The sequence below is a fragment of the Ochlerotatus camptorhynchus genome, unplaced genomic scaffold (genome assembly GCF_037179485.1).
Source record: "Ochlerotatus camptorhynchus isolate MF236.1 unplaced genomic scaffold, CSIRO-AGI_Acam_v1.1 ptg000781l, whole genome shotgun sequence".
Classification (NCBI taxonomy): Eukaryota; Metazoa; Arthropoda; class Insecta; order Diptera; family Culicidae; genus Ochlerotatus; species Ochlerotatus camptorhynchus.
In genome coordinates this window covers 128,339-147,500 of record NW_027041246.1, presented here as the reverse complement: position 1 = coordinate 147,500, position 19,162 = coordinate 128,339, and the positions used below count along the sequence as shown (strand labels likewise).

Below are 19,162 nucleotides of genomic sequence, written 5' to 3'. Positions count from 1 at the left end.
TTAATCTTTGCATGAAGAAACGGTGGCTCGCTGGTACCATGGTGGAATGAAGAGAAAAGACAAAATCCGCTAGCCTTCGGGTATTTACCATAGAGATTGCTGACGTTTATCGTACGCACACAACGTCTTGTATACGCAAAATGTTTTCATCAGGAAAAAAAAAACTTCATAGCGGAAATTTTTCCCGATGAAAACAAATCACTGACACAATCACACTCAAGCAATCTCTATAGGAGTAAAGAGCTAGAAAGCCATCGTCAACGTCAATACTTACACGTTATTTCAAAACTACTCCAATTTGGGTAAAATCCTCCCGGATCGGTCACAACTGAACCTACTCAAAAATGGGTAAACTATGTTGGAAGTGACAAGCTGACACATGAGCAATATTGGCATGGATCCGACCGACGTTGTTCAATTGTTAACCTGTCACTCCCAACATAGTTTACCCATTTTTTGATAGATTCAGTTTTGACTGATCAGGGTGGATTTGACTCAAATTTGCGTAGTTTTCGAATAGCGTGTACTGAGCATACAACCAAATATCTGATTTTCTTTCACAAGGGCCAATGTCACAAACGTAAACACTGACTTTTCCACGAATTTCTTGAGAATGAAAACTCGCTTAAGTAAGCCACCACGATGTTTGTGTATAGAGAAAGTCCCCATAGCTGATAGAATTGCTGGGTTACTGGGTTACATGGATTGACTTTTTTTTTTTTTTTATCTAGTTCGTTTATTTGGAAGGCTCAATCGCGTTAGCTTTACGGAGCCGATAATTCATTGTTCACTGTGTGTAACAAGATTCACTTAATTCTATGTCTAGTAGGAGTTGGGCCGATTACTCGCGGCTTACTCGAGGTTAGAAGGGTACATTTTCGAAGGATAGGATCAGGGGAGGAGCTTGGGGTAGGGTTTCGTTGTCTCATCAGAGCGTTGTCGCCAGTATGAACGGTAGTGCTGTTCTAGCTTCGTCCGGAGTTCGACCGGCTATGGTGGGTGACCAGTGGGCGACGATGAGACTCATCGAGACGGGGGGACAAGACAAACAAAAACTAATAAAGAGAGACAAAAGACAAAAGGAATTAAATTCTTATACTAGACATTTGAAGAAAAACATAAACGGACTGCATATAGCAGAGATCACGGGTTGCCAACACGTCTCTGATAGGAACATAGGGTTGTCTTCCTTGGGCCTCGAGGGTATTCAAAAGTCGCTCTCTGGCGGCGTCATTATCCGTACATTGCCAAACTGCGTGTTCGATGTCATCGTAACCGTTTCCACACCGACAGATGTTGCTGTCCACGAGGTTTATTCTATTGAGATGAGCATCTAGCGAGTAGTGGTTGGACATAAGTCTACTCATCACGCGAATGAAGTCACGACTTAAGCCCAAGCCTTTAAACCACGCTCTCGAAGAAACATTAGGAATAATTGAATGTAACCACCGTCCAAGATTTCCAGTGTCCCAATCGGTTTGCCAACTCGAAAAGGTACTCTGACGCACTAAATGGTAAAATTCATCGTGTGAAATTTGCCTGTCATACAATTCGCCTTCCTGCGCGCCCACCTTTGCGAGAGAGTCCGCCTTCTCATTGCCTGGGATTGAGCAATGTGAGGGGACCCATACAAAGGTAATCATATATGATCTTTCGACCAGCACACACATCTGCTCCCTTACCTTTGAAAGGAAATAAGATGAGTGCCTACTTGGTTTCATCGACCGAATAGCCTCAATGGAACTGAGACTATCCGAGAAGATGAAGTAATGGTCTGCGGGCATGTTGGAAATCATCCCCAGTGCGAAGTTGATTGCTGCCGGTCAGCAACAAAAACGGAACAAGGTTCCTGAAGTTTGCGGAAGGCGCTAGAGTTTTCATTGAAGACACCGAAGCCAGTGGATCCATTGAGACGGGACCCGTCTGTAAAATATCTTTTCATGCAATTGACTTGTTGGTACTTTTCAGTAAAAATACGCGGAATAATAATAGGTCGAAGTTGATCGGGAATCCCATGAGTTGCTTGTTTCATGGTCAGATCATATTCAATTGAGGAACTGCGATTGGTGAAGTAAACACGGTCTGGAGTATAACAAGGAAGACACATATCTGATGATATGTAGTGGTGGTAGATTCTCATAAATCGAGATTGTGTGTTCAGCCCAAGAATTTCTTCAAAATTAGCAATTATAAGTGTGTTCGTCACTCCGCATTTGATTAGTATTCTGAGAGAGAGCTCCCAGAAACGGTTCTGGAGGGGTGTTACTCCTGCCAGAACGTTGAGTGCATACAGCCTAGAGCAATACGCAGACAACGATATTGAATTCGTTCCAATTTTATTAGGTGACTTTTTCTTGCCGAGAGAAAGCAGAAAGAGCCGTACTCTAGAACAGAGAGAATAGTTGTTTTATAAAGCGTTATGAGGTCTCCCGGATGAGCACCCCACCATGTGCCGCAAATTGAACGGAGAAAGTTGATCCTCTGCTGACATTTTTGCTTCAAATACGTAATATGGGCATTCCAAGTGCACTTTGAATCAAACCAGACCCCAAGGTACTTGAAAGACAATGATTGGGTAATGTTTCTGCCCAAAAGATTAAGCTGCATTTGGGCTGGGTACCACTTTCGAGTAAACACTACCAGTTCAGTTTTCTGCGGCGAGAATTCGATCCCTAGATTCATAGCCCAAGAAGACAAGTTATCTAAGGAATTTTGCAATGGTCCTTGCAAGTCCACGGCATGTGGACCTCTTACGGAAACCACACCGTCATCTGCAAGTTGTCTTAGCGTGCATTGTTCTGCCAAACAGTTGTCGATATCTTTGACGTAAAAGTTATAAAGAAGAGGGCTGAGACATGAGCCTTGGGGCAGGCCCATGTAGCTAATTCTGGAAGTTGTCAGTTGTCCAAGGGAAAAGTTCATTTGCTTTTCTGACAACAAATTGTACAAGAAATTATTTAAAATTCCAGAAAGTCCACATCTGTGCAGATTGTCTGACAGAATTTCAATGGAAACTGAATCAAAAGCCCCCTTAATGTCCAAGAATACTGAAGCCAATTGCTCCTTGTGTGCAAAGGCCAGTTGAATATCTGTGGAAAGCAGCGCTAGACAATCGTTTGTTCCTTTGCTCTTGCGGAACCCAAACTGTGTATTTGATAGCAAGTTATTTGATTCGACCTAGTGATCGAGTCTCCGAAGGATCATTTTCTCCAACAATTTCCTAATGCACGAAAGCATAGCAATCGGACGATATGAGTTATGGTCAGACGCTGATTTGCCAGGTTTTTTAATGGCTATTACTTTGACCTGTCTCCATTCAGGCGGTACAATGTTGTTTTCTAGCAAGGAATTGAATAAATCTAGCAAGCGTCTTTTAGCGATATCTGGGAGATTTTTCAGAAGATTGAATTTAATCATATCGCTTCCCGGTGAGGAGTTGTTCGATGAAAGAAGAGCCATAGAGAAATCCAGCATTGAGAATGGTCTATCCAGAGAGCCGCCGCTAGGAGACGCTTCTCGAAGAATATTTTGTGCTGGAACTGAGTCCGGACAGACCTTTTTAGCGAAATCGAATATCCATCGGTTGGAGTATTCTTCACTCTCATTGAAAGATGAGCGGTTACGCATGTTGCGAGCCACCCTCCACAAGGTGTTCATTGAGGTTTCTCGTGAGAGTCCCTCGACGAAATTGCGCCAATAACCGCGTTTTTTTGTTTTGATTAATTGTTTCAGCTTTGTCTCAAGCTTTGAATATTCCTCGAAGTAAGTGGAGGTTTTGTGTCTACGAAAAGCTTTGAAAGCATCAGATTTTTCTACATACAATTTTGTGCATTCTTCGTCCCAACCAGGTGTGGCTGGTCTCCTTTTAAAGGGTGCACTTGGAACTTTTCTTTTTTGTGCTTCCAGTGAGCTTTTGTAAATCAAATCGGCTAGGAATCGATATTCTTCCAATGGTGGAAGCGTATCTATTGATTCGACACCGATTGTCACCGCCGTTGCATATTTCTGCCAGTCGATGTTCCTTGTAAGATCAAATGGAACCCGAGATGGTTCTGCAAAGTGAGGGCCACACTTTATTGAAATGATGATTGGCAAATGATCGCTACCATGGGGATCATTGATAACCTTCCACTGACAATCCAATGATAGCGATCTTGAACACAAAGATAGGTCGAGTCGGCTTTCTCGAGCCGGAGGATTTGCTATACGTGTCGCTTCACCAGTGTTCAAAATAGTCAAATTGAAATCGTCACATAAATCGTAAAAAATAGCCGCTCTATTGTCGTCATATAGATCGCCCCACCCAGTACCATGGGAGTTCATATCACCCAGAATTAATACTGGGGATGGAAGAATCGAAACTAGATTCCAGAGTTGACTACGGCTAATGGAGGTTCTTGGTGGAACGTATACTGAAGCTATGCAAAGATCTTTGTTCTTCACATTTATTTGGCAAGCGACGATTTCGACGCCTGATAGAGCAGGAAGGGAAATTTTGTAGAAAGGGTAGCACTTTTTGATCCCTAAAAGTACTCCTCCATAAGAATCGTCTCTATCCAGGCGAATAATGTTAAAATCGTGGAAGTTGAGTTCTTTATCGGAAGAAAGCCATGTTTCACAGAGAGCAAATATATCACAATCAGAATTGTGAAGTAAAAATTTGAACGAGTCTAGTTTAGGCACTAGACTACGGCAGTTCCACTGTAGCACAGTGATCATATCTTCAACCTCGTTCGACGAATTATCCATCGAAAGATATGATTGATGCAAGGAGGGGCCATGAAACAGTCAATTGCTTAAGATATGATTCTAACGTTGGAAGCAAGGCAGAAACTAAGCTTCTTAGAGGGTCTTGTATGTTGAACATGTTTAATATGAATTCCACAATGTCCGACAAAACTAGCAAACCTCGTTCGGACTTGGATTTCTTTTGAGAAGTTTGAGGAGCAGCTTTTTTATTTTTTTTATCTTTGTTGGGCAATGGCGGAAAATTCTTGCTGCATCCAGGGATTGGATCAACAGGAGCCTTCGGTTTTGTTTTTTCATCCCCATTACCCTGGGAATTTGGCAATCGTCTGGAGGTGACTTTAGTTTTCTTACGGCGCACTTTCGGGGAGGGGCATTTTCTTTTTGAGGAACCGTCCATTTTTGAAGGTGCGTGTACCACCGTAGAATCACCTTCATCGGATGAGTCAGAGTCCGATTCTTCAACTGACAAAACCGAAAATTGGTTTGCATCTTGGACGGCTGATGCAGCCTTCAACATTTGAGCATATGTCTGCTTGGAGCGTCCAGAGATTGAACGCTGCACTTTATCGGAGTGCTGTTTGTACATCGGGCACTCCTGCAAGGGGTGAGGATTCTCGCCACAGTAAGCGCATTTTACTGATTCTTTGTGGCAAGAATCCTCTTTGTGGTTTTCACCACATTTGCCACAACGAGTTTTGTTGCCGCAATGGCTGGCCGAGTGTCCCAGCCTTTTGCAGTTGGTACAATTATATACCCTCTGTACAAACAACCGCACCGGAAAAAAAGCACCATCAATTTTAACAAAGTTTGGGAGAACTGAACCTGCGAAAGTCACCCGGAACGAGTCTGAATGTTTATAAACTTTTTTACCGTCTAGCAAAGATGCTGAATGCAGTTGCCTTACATCCAGTATCTTCACTAGCGCGGTAGCGAATGTCGAGTTTTTAAAAGTTCCCGAGGCATGTTTCAAGTCCTCGACAGTCAGACTCGCGTCGGAGACCACGCCTTCTATCTCCACATCTCGAGAAGGGATGTAGATGTTATACTCAACACTAAAAAGCTCGTGATCAGCAATTTTATTTGCCACATCATAAGTCGGTGCTTCTACACGCAGTTTGTTGAATCTTTCTTTGTGTACCAAGATTCCCGGATACTTACGCAGCAAATCTCTCGTTATGTCGAGAGTTTTCAAGGGTTTATTTTTGGGCCGAAAAAAGACAACCCATGGTCCTTTCGAAGACGGTTCATAGTATCTGGTTCGCGTAACGTAGGCATCGGAAGATGCCATAAGTGTTGCGCAAAAGCGGTGCGCAACCACTTAAGAAGGAAAAAAAAAAATTAAAACCTTCACTAATTAATTAATTTTAATTACTAGTACTTAAATTTTTTGCCCGACGTACGAACAAATCAAAAAGAAAAAAAAAATCGAAACAAAAAAAAAAAAAAACTTATATCTACTTGCAAAAAGTTGTCTCACTATGACCCATACTCCCCTACCAGGGGTGAGAGACAGAGTCACGCGCCACGAGGCAAAATTAAACTACAATAGGGAGGCAATGGACTTGCAAAATGTATTGTCTAATACTTATGCCGGTTGTAAACAACCTATCAGCCGTTGCAGCTAGATGGTCCGTTTGCTGCTGCTGGTGGTGATGATTGGTGTTGGTGGGTCGGCACGATGATGAAAAAATGGCTTGACGACCGGATGGATTACCGGGGTGAACTAAAGCTGGATGGCAACTCCAAGGGGCTCGGCCCATGGAATTCCACTTCCTCTGTTGCACACTGGTCACTTGGGGCACCCAATGGGGGGGGTGAAAAAACCGCTCGGGCGGAAAAAAAAACTCCGAAAAAAACTAGATGCCGTGTGACTGAGACCGGGACGTTGTTAACCGACTGAGTGTTCAACTAGGAATGATGGATTGACTTTGAATTACAAAAAAAAAAAAAAAAAAAAAAATCAGATTGACCGCCCACGGTTGCTGCTCTGTTATTACCAGATCAGCTGCAATTACACAGAGAACCAACAGATGATGTTTGGGACTAACATTCATCCTCAATGTGTAAGAACTGAAGATCTAATATTTAGCAATACCAGCGCCGGCCGTGTCCGAATGCAGGTCAACTAGGGAATGGGAAGGAATGTGTTGACGTGGTACTCGCTGTGAAGGAAACCGAGAAATCCTCTGCGCTTCCACGAGAAATCACTGGGATGTTGGATGTGGGGAAAGGTTGCACGCACACGCAGGGATCGTTTTTTGGTAGAGCGATTATAATACACAAACACACACACACACACACACACACACACACACACACGCGCGCGCACTCATCCAATTTTTATTTTTAGATCAGGACCCACACTGTGGTAAGTGATGCGACCGGTGTTAAAGAAGAATTTGTTTTCATTAAAATCTAGTGGGTATAGAATAAGGCAAAGTGACAAATTGCAAGGAAGGGGACGGGCCTGGGATTGAACTCCCGACCTTCTGCTCAGTAAGCAGAAACGGTAACCACTGAGCTACCGAGCCTCGTCATGGATTGACTTTGAATTACAAGATATTTACGAAAGAAGCCATTGCTTACGTTTCCGACATTGGCCCATATGAAGACACAGTGTCGAATCACGAAAATTAAATTTTGACAGATCGATGTCCGGCTATACCAGTTATACCACAGAAGAAACACAATAAAGGGGTCAACTTTTAGTCAGCAGTTTTGCATGAAGTTCCACATATGTTATGTGGACATATGCAAGTCTTTATTATGCACTATGTATTATTATTGTTGTTCTTACAGAAAATGTTTAACCACATATGCATTGAGTGGCCATTCAATTCTTACCTAAGTCCATTTAGACACCCCCCCCCCCCCCCGCCATCAATGTAAGATGTCTTTCCTTATATGACACTTACGAAAAGTTTAAAATTCCAGCTCCCCCGCCCCCCTAAATGGGCTCGTACATATTGAATGATTACTAAGACATAAATCTTTCATTATCAAACAGCATTTAAAGATGTTAAAAAAATTAAGCAAAAAAAAATGTCCCGATTTTGTTAGTGTCCCGTTTTTGTCAGCCCTAAATTCATCAGGTTGCTGACAAAATCGGGACATTACTGTAAAAAAATAGTAATATCAATTACAGGATAATATGGTTATTTCTCGATTACTTTTTCAAAGGGAAGCACCAGCTCATGCAAACAATGCATCCGATCGTCGATCCGGCGCAACCGGCAGCTCGCAAGCGCTTATCAACACCACCAGCAGGTAGAGGAAAATTTCCCCTATCTGATGATAGTGCCAGCACGCGCGGGCGAGCCACCAGCTACGCCAAATCGATGACCAAACGCACCGCCTACAAAAGCCGATACGCTCCCTTGAAAAAGTTATCGAGATTTCTACTAATTAATGAATTATTGACAATTACCTCTCATGATCCTTGGCTCCACTATGATTTTAACTTACCACTTTTTGATTATTTATCAAATACCTCTCCGAGTATATAACGCCCCGATGCCTTGTTGGTTTCTGGTCTCATTTGGATTGGTCCTGAATTTGTTTGATATCCTGTTCGAAGTAATTCTTTGAGTTCCAGCACAAACGAAGTGGTTCCAGCTTGTACGTGTCTCACGTCATACACGGACAGAAAATTGTTTGCATTGAACCAAAAAAACGTTAGTTGTATTTAAACAAACAATTCCGGTTGAAATTATATTCAAATTCATCAAAATAGGATTCTTTTTGTTTTAATAAGCCACTTTTCAACTGCAACAATTGTCCCTCCCCATGGACATGGAGGTTGACGGTACTGAAGCAAAGGGTTATGTTTAATTTCTTTATATTTGCAACGATGATGATTTCCCATAGTGACACATATCACCTTCTTAATGCTTCAGTATACCTCAAACGATTAATTCTTGGTTGTTAATAGAACTTCCTTGATGCAATCGGCTGCTTCATGCAGACTGAGCAATTCTGATTATAGTATCAGATTTGTTCTGTATACAGAGGAACTGGGAGGGCTTATTAGAAACTTCTCACCAATAAAGTAATGACCTTCTAGTAAATTTTGCAAAGCATTTTATTAATATTTTATTTTATTTAAGCATATTATTTTTGTTACAGTCAATTAGCATTAGCATACAATACAAGAGATTTAATATTACTTGCTCGGTTTTGCGTAAAATAATCAATATGTATTTTGCTTGTAATTACCTTTGAATTTTTTTTTTGTGATTTCAAAATTTTCCTAGTTTGGTTAGAAGTTTCGAAGCTAACACATGTCCACAGGCCTAATAGAAAGATAGACAGACAAAGCGTATCATGAAGAATAGTTGCATGCAGGGTTGCTTCCACTCACTTTCTATAGATGAGTGATTTTCGGAGTTTTGAATTCGTTAGATGTTGTAATGGAGGTTTGTGTTGTTGGATGCGGGAGGAGATTGGAGGGCGGGTGTTTGACGCATAGAGCCTGTCAGTTTCGCTTTCAGAGTGACGCAGTCAGCGGTTTTATGATTCGTGAGCGCTCGCGATTCGTAGAATCGTTGATTGTGACTGCCAGTGAATTTGGCGGGTTTTGTGTGTCGGACGCTTGCTTTTTGGCCTTTTCTTGTGTCTAACATGTGCAGAGTATCATTATAGCGTCTAATGGTTTTGAGATTCCTGGTTGCGTGAAATATACTTGTGAGAATATCTTTTCGAGATTTTAGTAGTCACGTTTTGTTTGTAGTTTATATGTTATTTCTTTCATGTAATTATCGTAAATAATAGTTATTCAATAATAGATAATTCATCCATATATTCAATAATAAAGTTACGAATGACTATAATTTGGATACCTAACAATTGGACAGAATCACTAGCAAGAATAGGTTGTGTTCGCCTTCGAAAATATCGATTCGTTTTTTCATACTGCTGCTCTGCTGCTCTGCTCCTGGGTCGACGATCGGATAGACAATGATGGAACGGGCGACCTTGTTGGACGCTTATATAGTAGAACAGAAAATATCAGAGGTGTCAGATACTCGCAACTGATGTCTCGGTTGGGGAAAGTATAAGAATATAAAAAAATCAATCGATTTTCACCATCTTTAGACAATGGTTTACTTTTAACCATTTTTCAATAGTTTACAGAATGAAATCAATAGTTTTGAAACATTCAGCAAATTGCTAGAAATATTTCCAATCGATTGATGCCATTATCTCGTAAATCTATCGAGAGACGGTTGAGTTATTATCGTTCAAAATCTTTAAATTTTTCGTAACGCATCCAAAATGACTGTTTTCAATTTTGTACCCCCGTATGTTGCCGAAAGACGTTATCCAACTTCAAAAATAAAAAATGTAGATTTCAGTGATAAATGTGGATGCTCTTTTCAAAAAATATCAAATTTTGTTTTTAATTATATTTCAAAATAATTTCAAAATAAGATTTCAACTGAAGTTAAAAAAAAAAATTGTATACCAAAACATGTTCAAAAACATAATTTGATATAATTTTGATATTATTTTGATATCCGCCTTTGCTCGGAATGACACTGATGAAGACTGTACATTGTAGTCGAAATACGTATCTGTAATTGATACCAAAATTAATTAAGTGGAATTAAATAGAACATAATTTTTTTTGCTGTTTTATAAAAAAAATCTCATGTCAAATTGGATTTGACAATCGAACATAAATCCATTCAAGGGGTTGCGTTTTGTACCGCGCATTACATGTAATGATTGAAAACATTTAGAATTTGCCCGAAAAATTTGAGTTTTATTTTGAATTCTAAAATGAAACAATCCGCTTTTAGTGAAATCTTCGCAATCGCAACAAAGGATGCCGCTTAAGTTAAGGGGGGCCCTATAAAAATGCTTATCTACACTTAAAAAATTTATCACATAGCTAATGGATGAAATCCATGTGATTTTCACATAGCTTTCCTGTGATCACATAGCAGCAAATCCCACCACAAAATCACATGAATATTATGAGGTCTATGAAATTCATATGAAAAATCATATTAAATTAATGTGATCGCATAAATGTTATGTGAAACTCAGATGAATTCCATTAATTTTGATTATGGATGAAAAGCATATGCGTTTCCAATGAAAGCTACATGAAAACTATTTGCGGTGTAGGCCCTGTGCATAAATGTGGAAATGGTTATACTGATAAATAGTTATATTGCCTCATTTTTGTACCTAAACAGAATATGAAAGAACAGCTCGTGATAAAAAAAGGGAAAGTAATGATTTAAGTAACATACAATGTAAAATACATTCACTGAAAAAAAGTAGTGGCTTCTGTTAGCTCTAGTTCGCCATGCATAAGAGATACGGATTAACGTGTTTACAAAAGTTGTAGCTAATAACAAAACTTGCAAAAACTCTATACATCATTTTGCGGAGTGCTGTTGAAGAAAAAAGTAAAGAGGCAAATAATGTAAATGAATGCACGAAATGAATGCACGAAATGAATGCAAATGATTTTCCATGCCTGGGTAACAGTGTTTACCGTTCTTTTGAACAAGAACAGTTTTTTTTTCGCGCCTATGTCTAATAGCCTTTATGTCAAGCGGCAGTTATGCCAAATAACCATTATGCCAAACGGGGTAAAGTCATTTTACAATCTCAAATAATACATTTTCTCAATTACATTTTCGAAGGGACGTATTAGCTTTTGTAAATATCGATTTGGCGTAACTGGTAGCCCGCACACGCATACTAACACCACTATCAGGTAGGGGAAAATTTACCTTGTGGTAGTGTTAGCATGCGTGGGCGAGCATCATGTAATGTAGGCTGTCTTGCAATGAGCACTAATACATAGGTTTAATAGTGAAAACTAGATGTATGAGTGCTCATTGCAAGACAGCCTATATTACATGTTATAAGCCATAGTCTGTACGGGGTATAAGTTTATGTGACAAGTAATGTATTATGTATAGGAAACACGTGGCGAAAGGGGAAGGGAGAGTAATTTTTTCATCAAATTCGTTTTGAATACATGGCCGCTTAGATCCAGTTGCGCACAAACACGCTGGCGAGTTGTTGGAGGGCCGAGTGACATCGTGTTTTTTTTTACGTTGACTTCGTCTTACGGGAAGGTACTGGGGGTAAATCGAAAATCTAAAATTGCGACCGCCACGAAAAGGTGTAAGATTTTGAACGCTTATAACTTTGTCATTTATAGATGAAACGAAAATCCAAATACACCAATCGATAGGAAATACCTTTCGTAAGCTGTTGCAATAAACGCTTTTTTCAAGTTTTCATAAAATGCTGTTTTAATAAAAATGGACAAATAAAAAGTGATAATTTTATCATGAAATAAACGTTCTCCCCAAACCCAGTCCTCATAATCAAGTACAATTTGGTTGCACGTCGTGCTGCTTGAATCTGAAAAGCTATAAAACAGCGCTGCTGATGTGCCTCAACTCATTTTCGCTTTGGACGGCGGGTAAGCAGGTAGAAGCAGCAGTAGGAAGGCGGTTCTTGTCAAGTGTTTTGCACCTCGAACTTTGCGCGTCGTTCCCGTCGAGATCACTGGCTGCTGGTAGCAACGTCGCCTCGATGGAGCAAGCGCTGCTTGGCTGAATGAAAACTACAAATCTCGATTACTTTTCGAAAGGACATATCAGCTTCTGTAAACAACGCATTTTATCGTCGGTTTGGCATAACTAATAGCTCACCCCACATACTAACACCACTAAATCAGGTAGGGGAAAATTTCTTATATCTCATGGTAGTGTTAGCATGCGTGGGTGAGCTGCCAGTTACGCCAAATCGACGATCAAATGCGTTGTTTACAAAAGCTTATACGTTCCTTCGAAAAAGTAATCGAGAAATACTTCGTGGGCTGTGTACCAATTGCCGAGTTTTTTTTTTATCGTAACATTTCGAAAGTTATTTTCAATGTTCAGTAATGCCGGAAATTGATCAGTTTTCAAACAGAGCTCAGCCACGGTTACCAAAATTTAACTTCTAGTCGCTCTGAAATAACCACGCTCGTATAGCAGAGTTATTCGATAACTCATCTGTCACTTTTAACCACGAGATAAATTTAACTCGCCCATTGCGACACAGCCTTGGAAGTAGCCCTTCCCCCTCGGAGCGTGTTTTGCAATACACCTAATACATGGTCGGTCCCAACTTCTGAAATCCCTCTCCTCCCTCAACTACTACGTTATTTATGAAAGTTCCCACTGAGCAACACTGAAAATCAGCAGCACACCACACAAAACGGGTTGGACAATTTCGGTATTGATCATCAATATTTCGCGATCAGAACATTTTTCCCTCCATTTAATTATCGGTACATCTTTAATCTATTGATTGAATAAAAAAAATCTTAATATGGTTTTTTAGGATTTTGTGCGTTTTGTGAACGCACATTCATTATTTTGCATAAGAAAACGGGAACAGTATGTGATAAGAAAGATGTTCCTACACAGATTGCAGTTTTCTGTTCCAAGCACTGAAATTATCAGACGCTCTATTTATGCTTTTAGCACAGACAAACAGACGTAACTCTCGCAAGTTGTTCATCCAACAAGCATTTAGCGGTCAATTTAAAAGCATCGTAGTTGGTAGTACCACCACCTGTGGCGCGCATAGTCAATTCCCTTGCGTTTGACGTTTACACACTACCGCCATCTGTTCAGCGTACTATCCACCACAGTGACTCAACAGATGGCGGTAATGTTTTAGCGACGATGTTTTACAGTGAGAAATATACAATGTGTTATGTCTGTTTGTCTGTGCTTTTAGATTAGCTATGAAAGTCCCTCCTACTTGGAAAATTATGCTATAGAACGGTTTATACAACCCCAGTTTTTTTTGCTGATGGGGGCGAGGCATAGCCAGCCGTTCGATTGTATAATTCTTCAAGTAGGACTTGCAATGCTTATCTCTTAGCATAAATAGAGGTATCGTCAAGGTTTTTCAGTGCTAGGTTCTGAAATTCGAAAGTGAGCGTTCAAAAGGGCCTACTTGTAATGTTCGATTCTCTTCTTCGATTTTCTGTTTACATTGCTACAGCTAAGCAAAATAATTCAATCTAAACATTGAATTAGGTCCTAAGTAACACTGGCAAGATTCTCTTCGTCGACTTTCTCCTTGAATCCACTCGGCACAGGTATTTTCAGCACACATATCGATAAAAGAAGTTTTTATCTCGCATCTAATACAACAAACACAACAAGAAATGATTCTGTGCTCAAGTTATTAAGGCTGTGTTCCATTTGGTGAATGTTTACTTAAATTTGACAGATGGAAAATTTTCAAATAAACCTGCTTATCCAGCAGACTTATTTCTGACAGACAAGGAATCAATTTTGACAGACGCTTTCTCGAAAATCGGCCGATAAACAACAGGGATTTTCGAACATCTTAATTTATTTTCGAAGTGTCAAATCTAAGTGAAAATTTTCCAAATGGAACACAGCCTTAGTATTTTTTTTTATTTGTTCAATCGGTAGATAAAAGATGTACCAAGAACTTATTTGAGGGATTCATGGCTAATTGATATCCCGATCAACTATGAAATCAAGAGCAAATTTTCATTACGTCGAATGTAACAAAGGTAAACAAAGTCGAGCTATCAGTGTCAATCGATTCTCCTGCTATTACACTATATACTGTCCGAATATAGGATCAAATCCTATTTTTAAATTTATTTGCCAGTCAAATTGCTTTTTGACGTAATCACCTTCCGATCAAAATAGTTTTCGATGTTACTTAAGTCACCCAATTTCTATGGAGATGCCGTTTGACTTAAGTAACAGCGCTGAGAAACCCGTGAAAAGTGTGCGTTCGTCGTTTCGCTTTCTCATTATTTTAAAGTGAATAAATCGAACTGTTTGTTGCTAAGATGATGTCGGTAGTTCTAAAATGATGAATGGGCTGCACGTAAGGAGACGTAATTGATAATTCTCCCGAATATCCTGGTAAATACACTTTGACTTAAGTAACAATAGGGGCCACCAAACGACGTATAATAACTTTTGACTCAAAAACCAGTATTTTTTAGCATGAAAGCTAGCGATTTGCATTTGTATGATTAAAACCCTGCTAAATATGTTAAACATTGCTATCACTATGAGATTATATGTGTTTACTTGGAAATAGGAATAACCTTTCGGTCATCAAAACAAAACTTTATTTTTCTCGGATTGGTGCGAATGTTACTTACGACATAATGAAAATTTGCTCTTGAAATGTTGCATAACATTGGTGCAAAATTGTGCACTCCGTTTAGCGTTTTGAAGTTGAATCGCTGAAGAAACCTTATTTCTGATCAATCTCATTACCACATAAAAATTACAAGAGTACAGATATCAGCTCTCACAAAACTTATAACAAAGAAACTGGAACTTCACGTTTGTTGCAGTCCAGTACACAAGGCGTTTCAATTTCATGAGTGATGTTACAACCGTCCAAGATTTGTGCCCTAGAAATCTTGAAGTGCTAGAGAATATCAGCCATCATGACGGTCATTGCTGGACGCCTCAATGAATCACCTGAAGAAAGCCTTACTCATATCTGATTGTTATTTAGGAACCAAATTTAATAGAATATGTATTCGCATTTTTATGGGGTCCTGAATTTAACCAAGAATTTACTCTGAACCATATGGTGGATTATTTTAACTTTTGGTTAAAATTTGACAGATGGAAAGTTATCGATTAACCCTACTATCCGAGCGTGGTTACTTCTAAAGACAAGAAGTTAAATTTAGACAACCTTGGCTAAGTTCTTCTCAAAAACTGGTCGATTGATAGCACAGGGATTAGAACATAGAAAATAATTAGAGGCGAATGAATTTGTTAAAATTTAAAACCTCTTCAATAAAATAATAAATAAAATAAATAAATAGAAAATAACTTTCGAAATGTCACTTTTAACCACGAGTTAAATTTAACTCGGCAAATGATTCACAGCCTTAGTTCTTCTCGAAAACCGGTCGATTTTCGAACATAGAAAATATCTTTCGAAATGTCACTTTTAACCACGAGTTAAATTTAACTCGGCAAATGGTTCACAGCCTAAGTAGGAAATCCAAAATATGTACATAGGACCGAAATCATAGGTTACATCTACTGTATTTTAAATCAATATCTATAAAAACGCACGAGAATTTCACTACACAGCTTAACGTAGTCTACGTCAACCATGCGGTCGTGTCTTGTGCACAACCCCACCAATTTTTTAAAGTTAGCACACCTCTAATGTTTCAAATCAAACAATTCGCTAGCGCTTTTGTAGCTGGGTATAACTTGGATTCATGTAATGAAGAACAACGGCATATTTTTTTATTTTTTTTTTCAATGGGAACAATGGGCTTTATGGAAAATGTTGCTGTGTTATAGTACGTTCAGACTATGGCTTATATCATGTAATATTAGGCTGTCTTGCAATGAGCACTCATATATAGGATTTCCAGTGAAAACTAGAAGTATGAGTGCTCATTGCAAGACAGCGTATATTACATGATCACCCCTATTCTGTATTTCGTTTCGAGCGAAATTCTCATACAAAAAAAAATATTTTTTTGTATGAGAATTTCGTTCGAAACGAAATACAGAATAGGGGTGGATATAAGCCATAGTCTGTACGGGGTATTAAATAAAAGGAAACGTTTTTTTTTTAAATAAATAATAATGATAATTTCGCACATTTATATTATCTTTTTTATTTTAGGACAAAAAACGAATTGCAAAGAAAAAGGCAGAAGCTCATAAAGCAGCTTTACTGGAGAAGGGAATCGATGTTCGAGATCAAGCTAACCTTCTCGATGAAGGTGATGATGATATTCTATTCTAAGCACATGGCCGCTAGCGACTGGTACAATTGAAAAGCATAAAACCTTCGCAATTTCCAACAAAGCTGATCGTAATAAGAAAAGTTCATTCCCTTGAAAGTATATCAACAGTAAACGGTTTTGAGTAGTTGATTAAACTGTACGGTCTGAAGAACATATTGTATCTAATGTATTAAATAAATATATTTTCTGTTTTCGTTTACAAGTTGGTTTTCTGTTTTATGTAAATTATTGAGATGAACGCATTTTGAATTAAAATTTATTGATAAATACTAAACAAAATTTTTTTTTCTTTATTAGAGTGATTTTTAGCCACTGGCTGGTTCGTCACTTTAAAAGGGATAGAGGGTTTCAGAGAGCGGCCCCCCTGATTGTAAAGGGTACAATTGTGTTGGACAGAGTTATAATAACGGAGTTGGTTTTGATGGCAGATATTCAGATAACTTGCGGTGTGTCTAGTAGTTGGTCCTTGTCATAATCCATTGTCGTCGCGTGGTCTTGTGTCCGATTATTGTGGTGATTTTACTTTTATGTGTAGTATTTTTCCGTGTTCAGTTCCATTGTTGTCGCTGTGCATAATTTTGTGCCTTCATCCGTCCGTTTTCGTGTCCTTATTCGTGCATCATCTTAATATAGTCGCTCGTCCGTTTTGAGTCAGTGGTTTTTGCCAATAGTAGTTCAATCCTTTGTCCGTTGTCGTTGCTTGGGTCATATATCAAATTTGGTTGATCAATCCTGTCTCCCGCAGAAAGGAGAAGAGCGCTGTGGTGCCAGAGGGGTCATAACTCAGGGTGTACCTGACGCTTGCTGAGATCCCGTATTGGATGCGTGGTCCATAGTACTGGGGGCAGTTGCATAGGAAATGTTCCACTGTATGTGGCACATTGCAAGTCTCGCATTGCTTCCTAAATGGACCTCCGCCTCCCATGTTATGAGAGGCTTTGGTATGACCGGTTCTCAGCCGCGATAGAATTACTTGAGATCGGTGTTCAGGCGGATCATCCCATCTTCTGGTGTCCCCTTTAATTTTCCGGATTCATTTGTCCAGCAATTCCATACTGTAGTCACGATCCACCGCTTGATGTCTTGAGCAGGGACCTTTTGGGTATAGAGGTTTGCCTGTCTTCCGGATGCCGCCAGATGATCAGCTTCCTCATTTCCTCTGATCCCGCAGTGTCCTGGGATCCAGATGAAAGTTGTTCCTTTATGAGCGAGCTTCTGGATAGCCTAGATCCAAGGGTGCTTGGCTGTATCGGACTGAAGAGCTGTTAATACGCTGGCTGAATCAGAAAATATGGCGACAGGTTTGTTGGTAGGCGGGTGGCGGCTACTAGTATGGCGGTAGCTTCAGCAGAGAAAACGCTGCAAGGGTCCGGAAGTCGGTAGAAGGTGCGTAACTCGGATCGGATATCCCAATGCCTACCCTTCCGCCTGTTCGAGATGCGTCAGTGTATCTTGCTAGGTGATTTGGGTACTTGGTTCTGTAGCATACTATAAATCATCCAAATTGAATCCGACCTACAATCTCAAATTTCATGACGAAGACATTTTCGAGACCTACAAAGTCGAGCTACTTGTAAACCAAACAAAAGTGCCAACCGCACTTGTTGTTGCACAGATATATAAACAGTCAAATTATTGCAACCACATGTTTTCCTTTTGCGCTATGACCCAGAATGCGCGCACAGAATAATAAGCGCAGCGACAACGACAGCGACCCGGAAAACAACAGACCCAAATTCTTTCCTCATATCTTTTCGGCAACCTTCGTCTATGTACTCGGGCGAATGGAATCGCGTAATTGGTCACCATCACCTACGACGAAGTCACGTGATCGGTTGATTATGTTTGGAGACTAGTAAAGGTTACCTCCTACCGATTAAGTACGAAATGTAGAGTTAAGTTTCTTAGACTTAAGTGGTGCAAATAAAAATCAGTCAAAACTCATTACTCGAACCGGCAACATGCCCTTACTCCAAAAATATCACGAGCCATAGAAATCCAACGTTACATGGCAGACCGTGAAGTGAGTTTAAAAAAGCAGTTTAAAGTGAGCCAGCAGTGAAAAAAAAATTGCACTGAAACAATTGTAATAACCGAAAATGGGCAACGAACAAACAAAAGATGAAAACTCCAAAACGGTTGGAGATCAAACCGTTACAATAGTGGAAAACCAGGAAATACACACTGGCTACCACGAACAACAAAATTGGAAGTTGAACCTAATTCTGGTTCTTCTAACGATTCAAACATTAGTAACGGTCGTGAAAGTAATCGCAAGATTAACGACGAAAACTCTGGACAAGGCTGTAGAAAAAGCCACCACAGTCCGCAGGGTATAACCCAGCGCGAAGCAAAAAGTGCCCACAAAGAAGTGTGAAAAAAAGTGCCCACTAAGAATTATTGAATTGAACAAATTGAACGATACAAGTGAACCGAACCACAAAAAGTTATGCTACGTCAATGCTTGCACAGGTGCGCGACGGAAAACGATTAAAATAAAAACAGAAACCAGCGGGAGTGCGAAAATAAAATGCATCGCGATAGCGAAAAACAACAAAACGCGAACTTGAACTTGACTTCCTTGTGATGATGTAC

General features: G+C 39.7%; 1 protein-coding gene across 1 annotated transcript in view; it reads left to right on the top strand.

The window, feature by feature from the left end:
• Positions 1–16,765, top strand: part of Vha36-1 (V-type proton ATPase subunit Vha36-1) — a 31,165-nt gene extending 14,400 nt beyond the window's left edge. Inside the window, exon 5 of the mRNA XM_065238428.1 lies at positions 16,444–16,765. Within this exon, the coding sequence (XP_065094500.1) occupies positions 16,444–16,566 (123 nt within the window). The 3' untranslated portion in view covers positions 16,567–16,765. The remainder of the gene's footprint in view (positions 1–16,443) is intronic.
• The last annotated feature ends 2,397 nt before the right edge of the window (positions 16,766–19,162 follow it).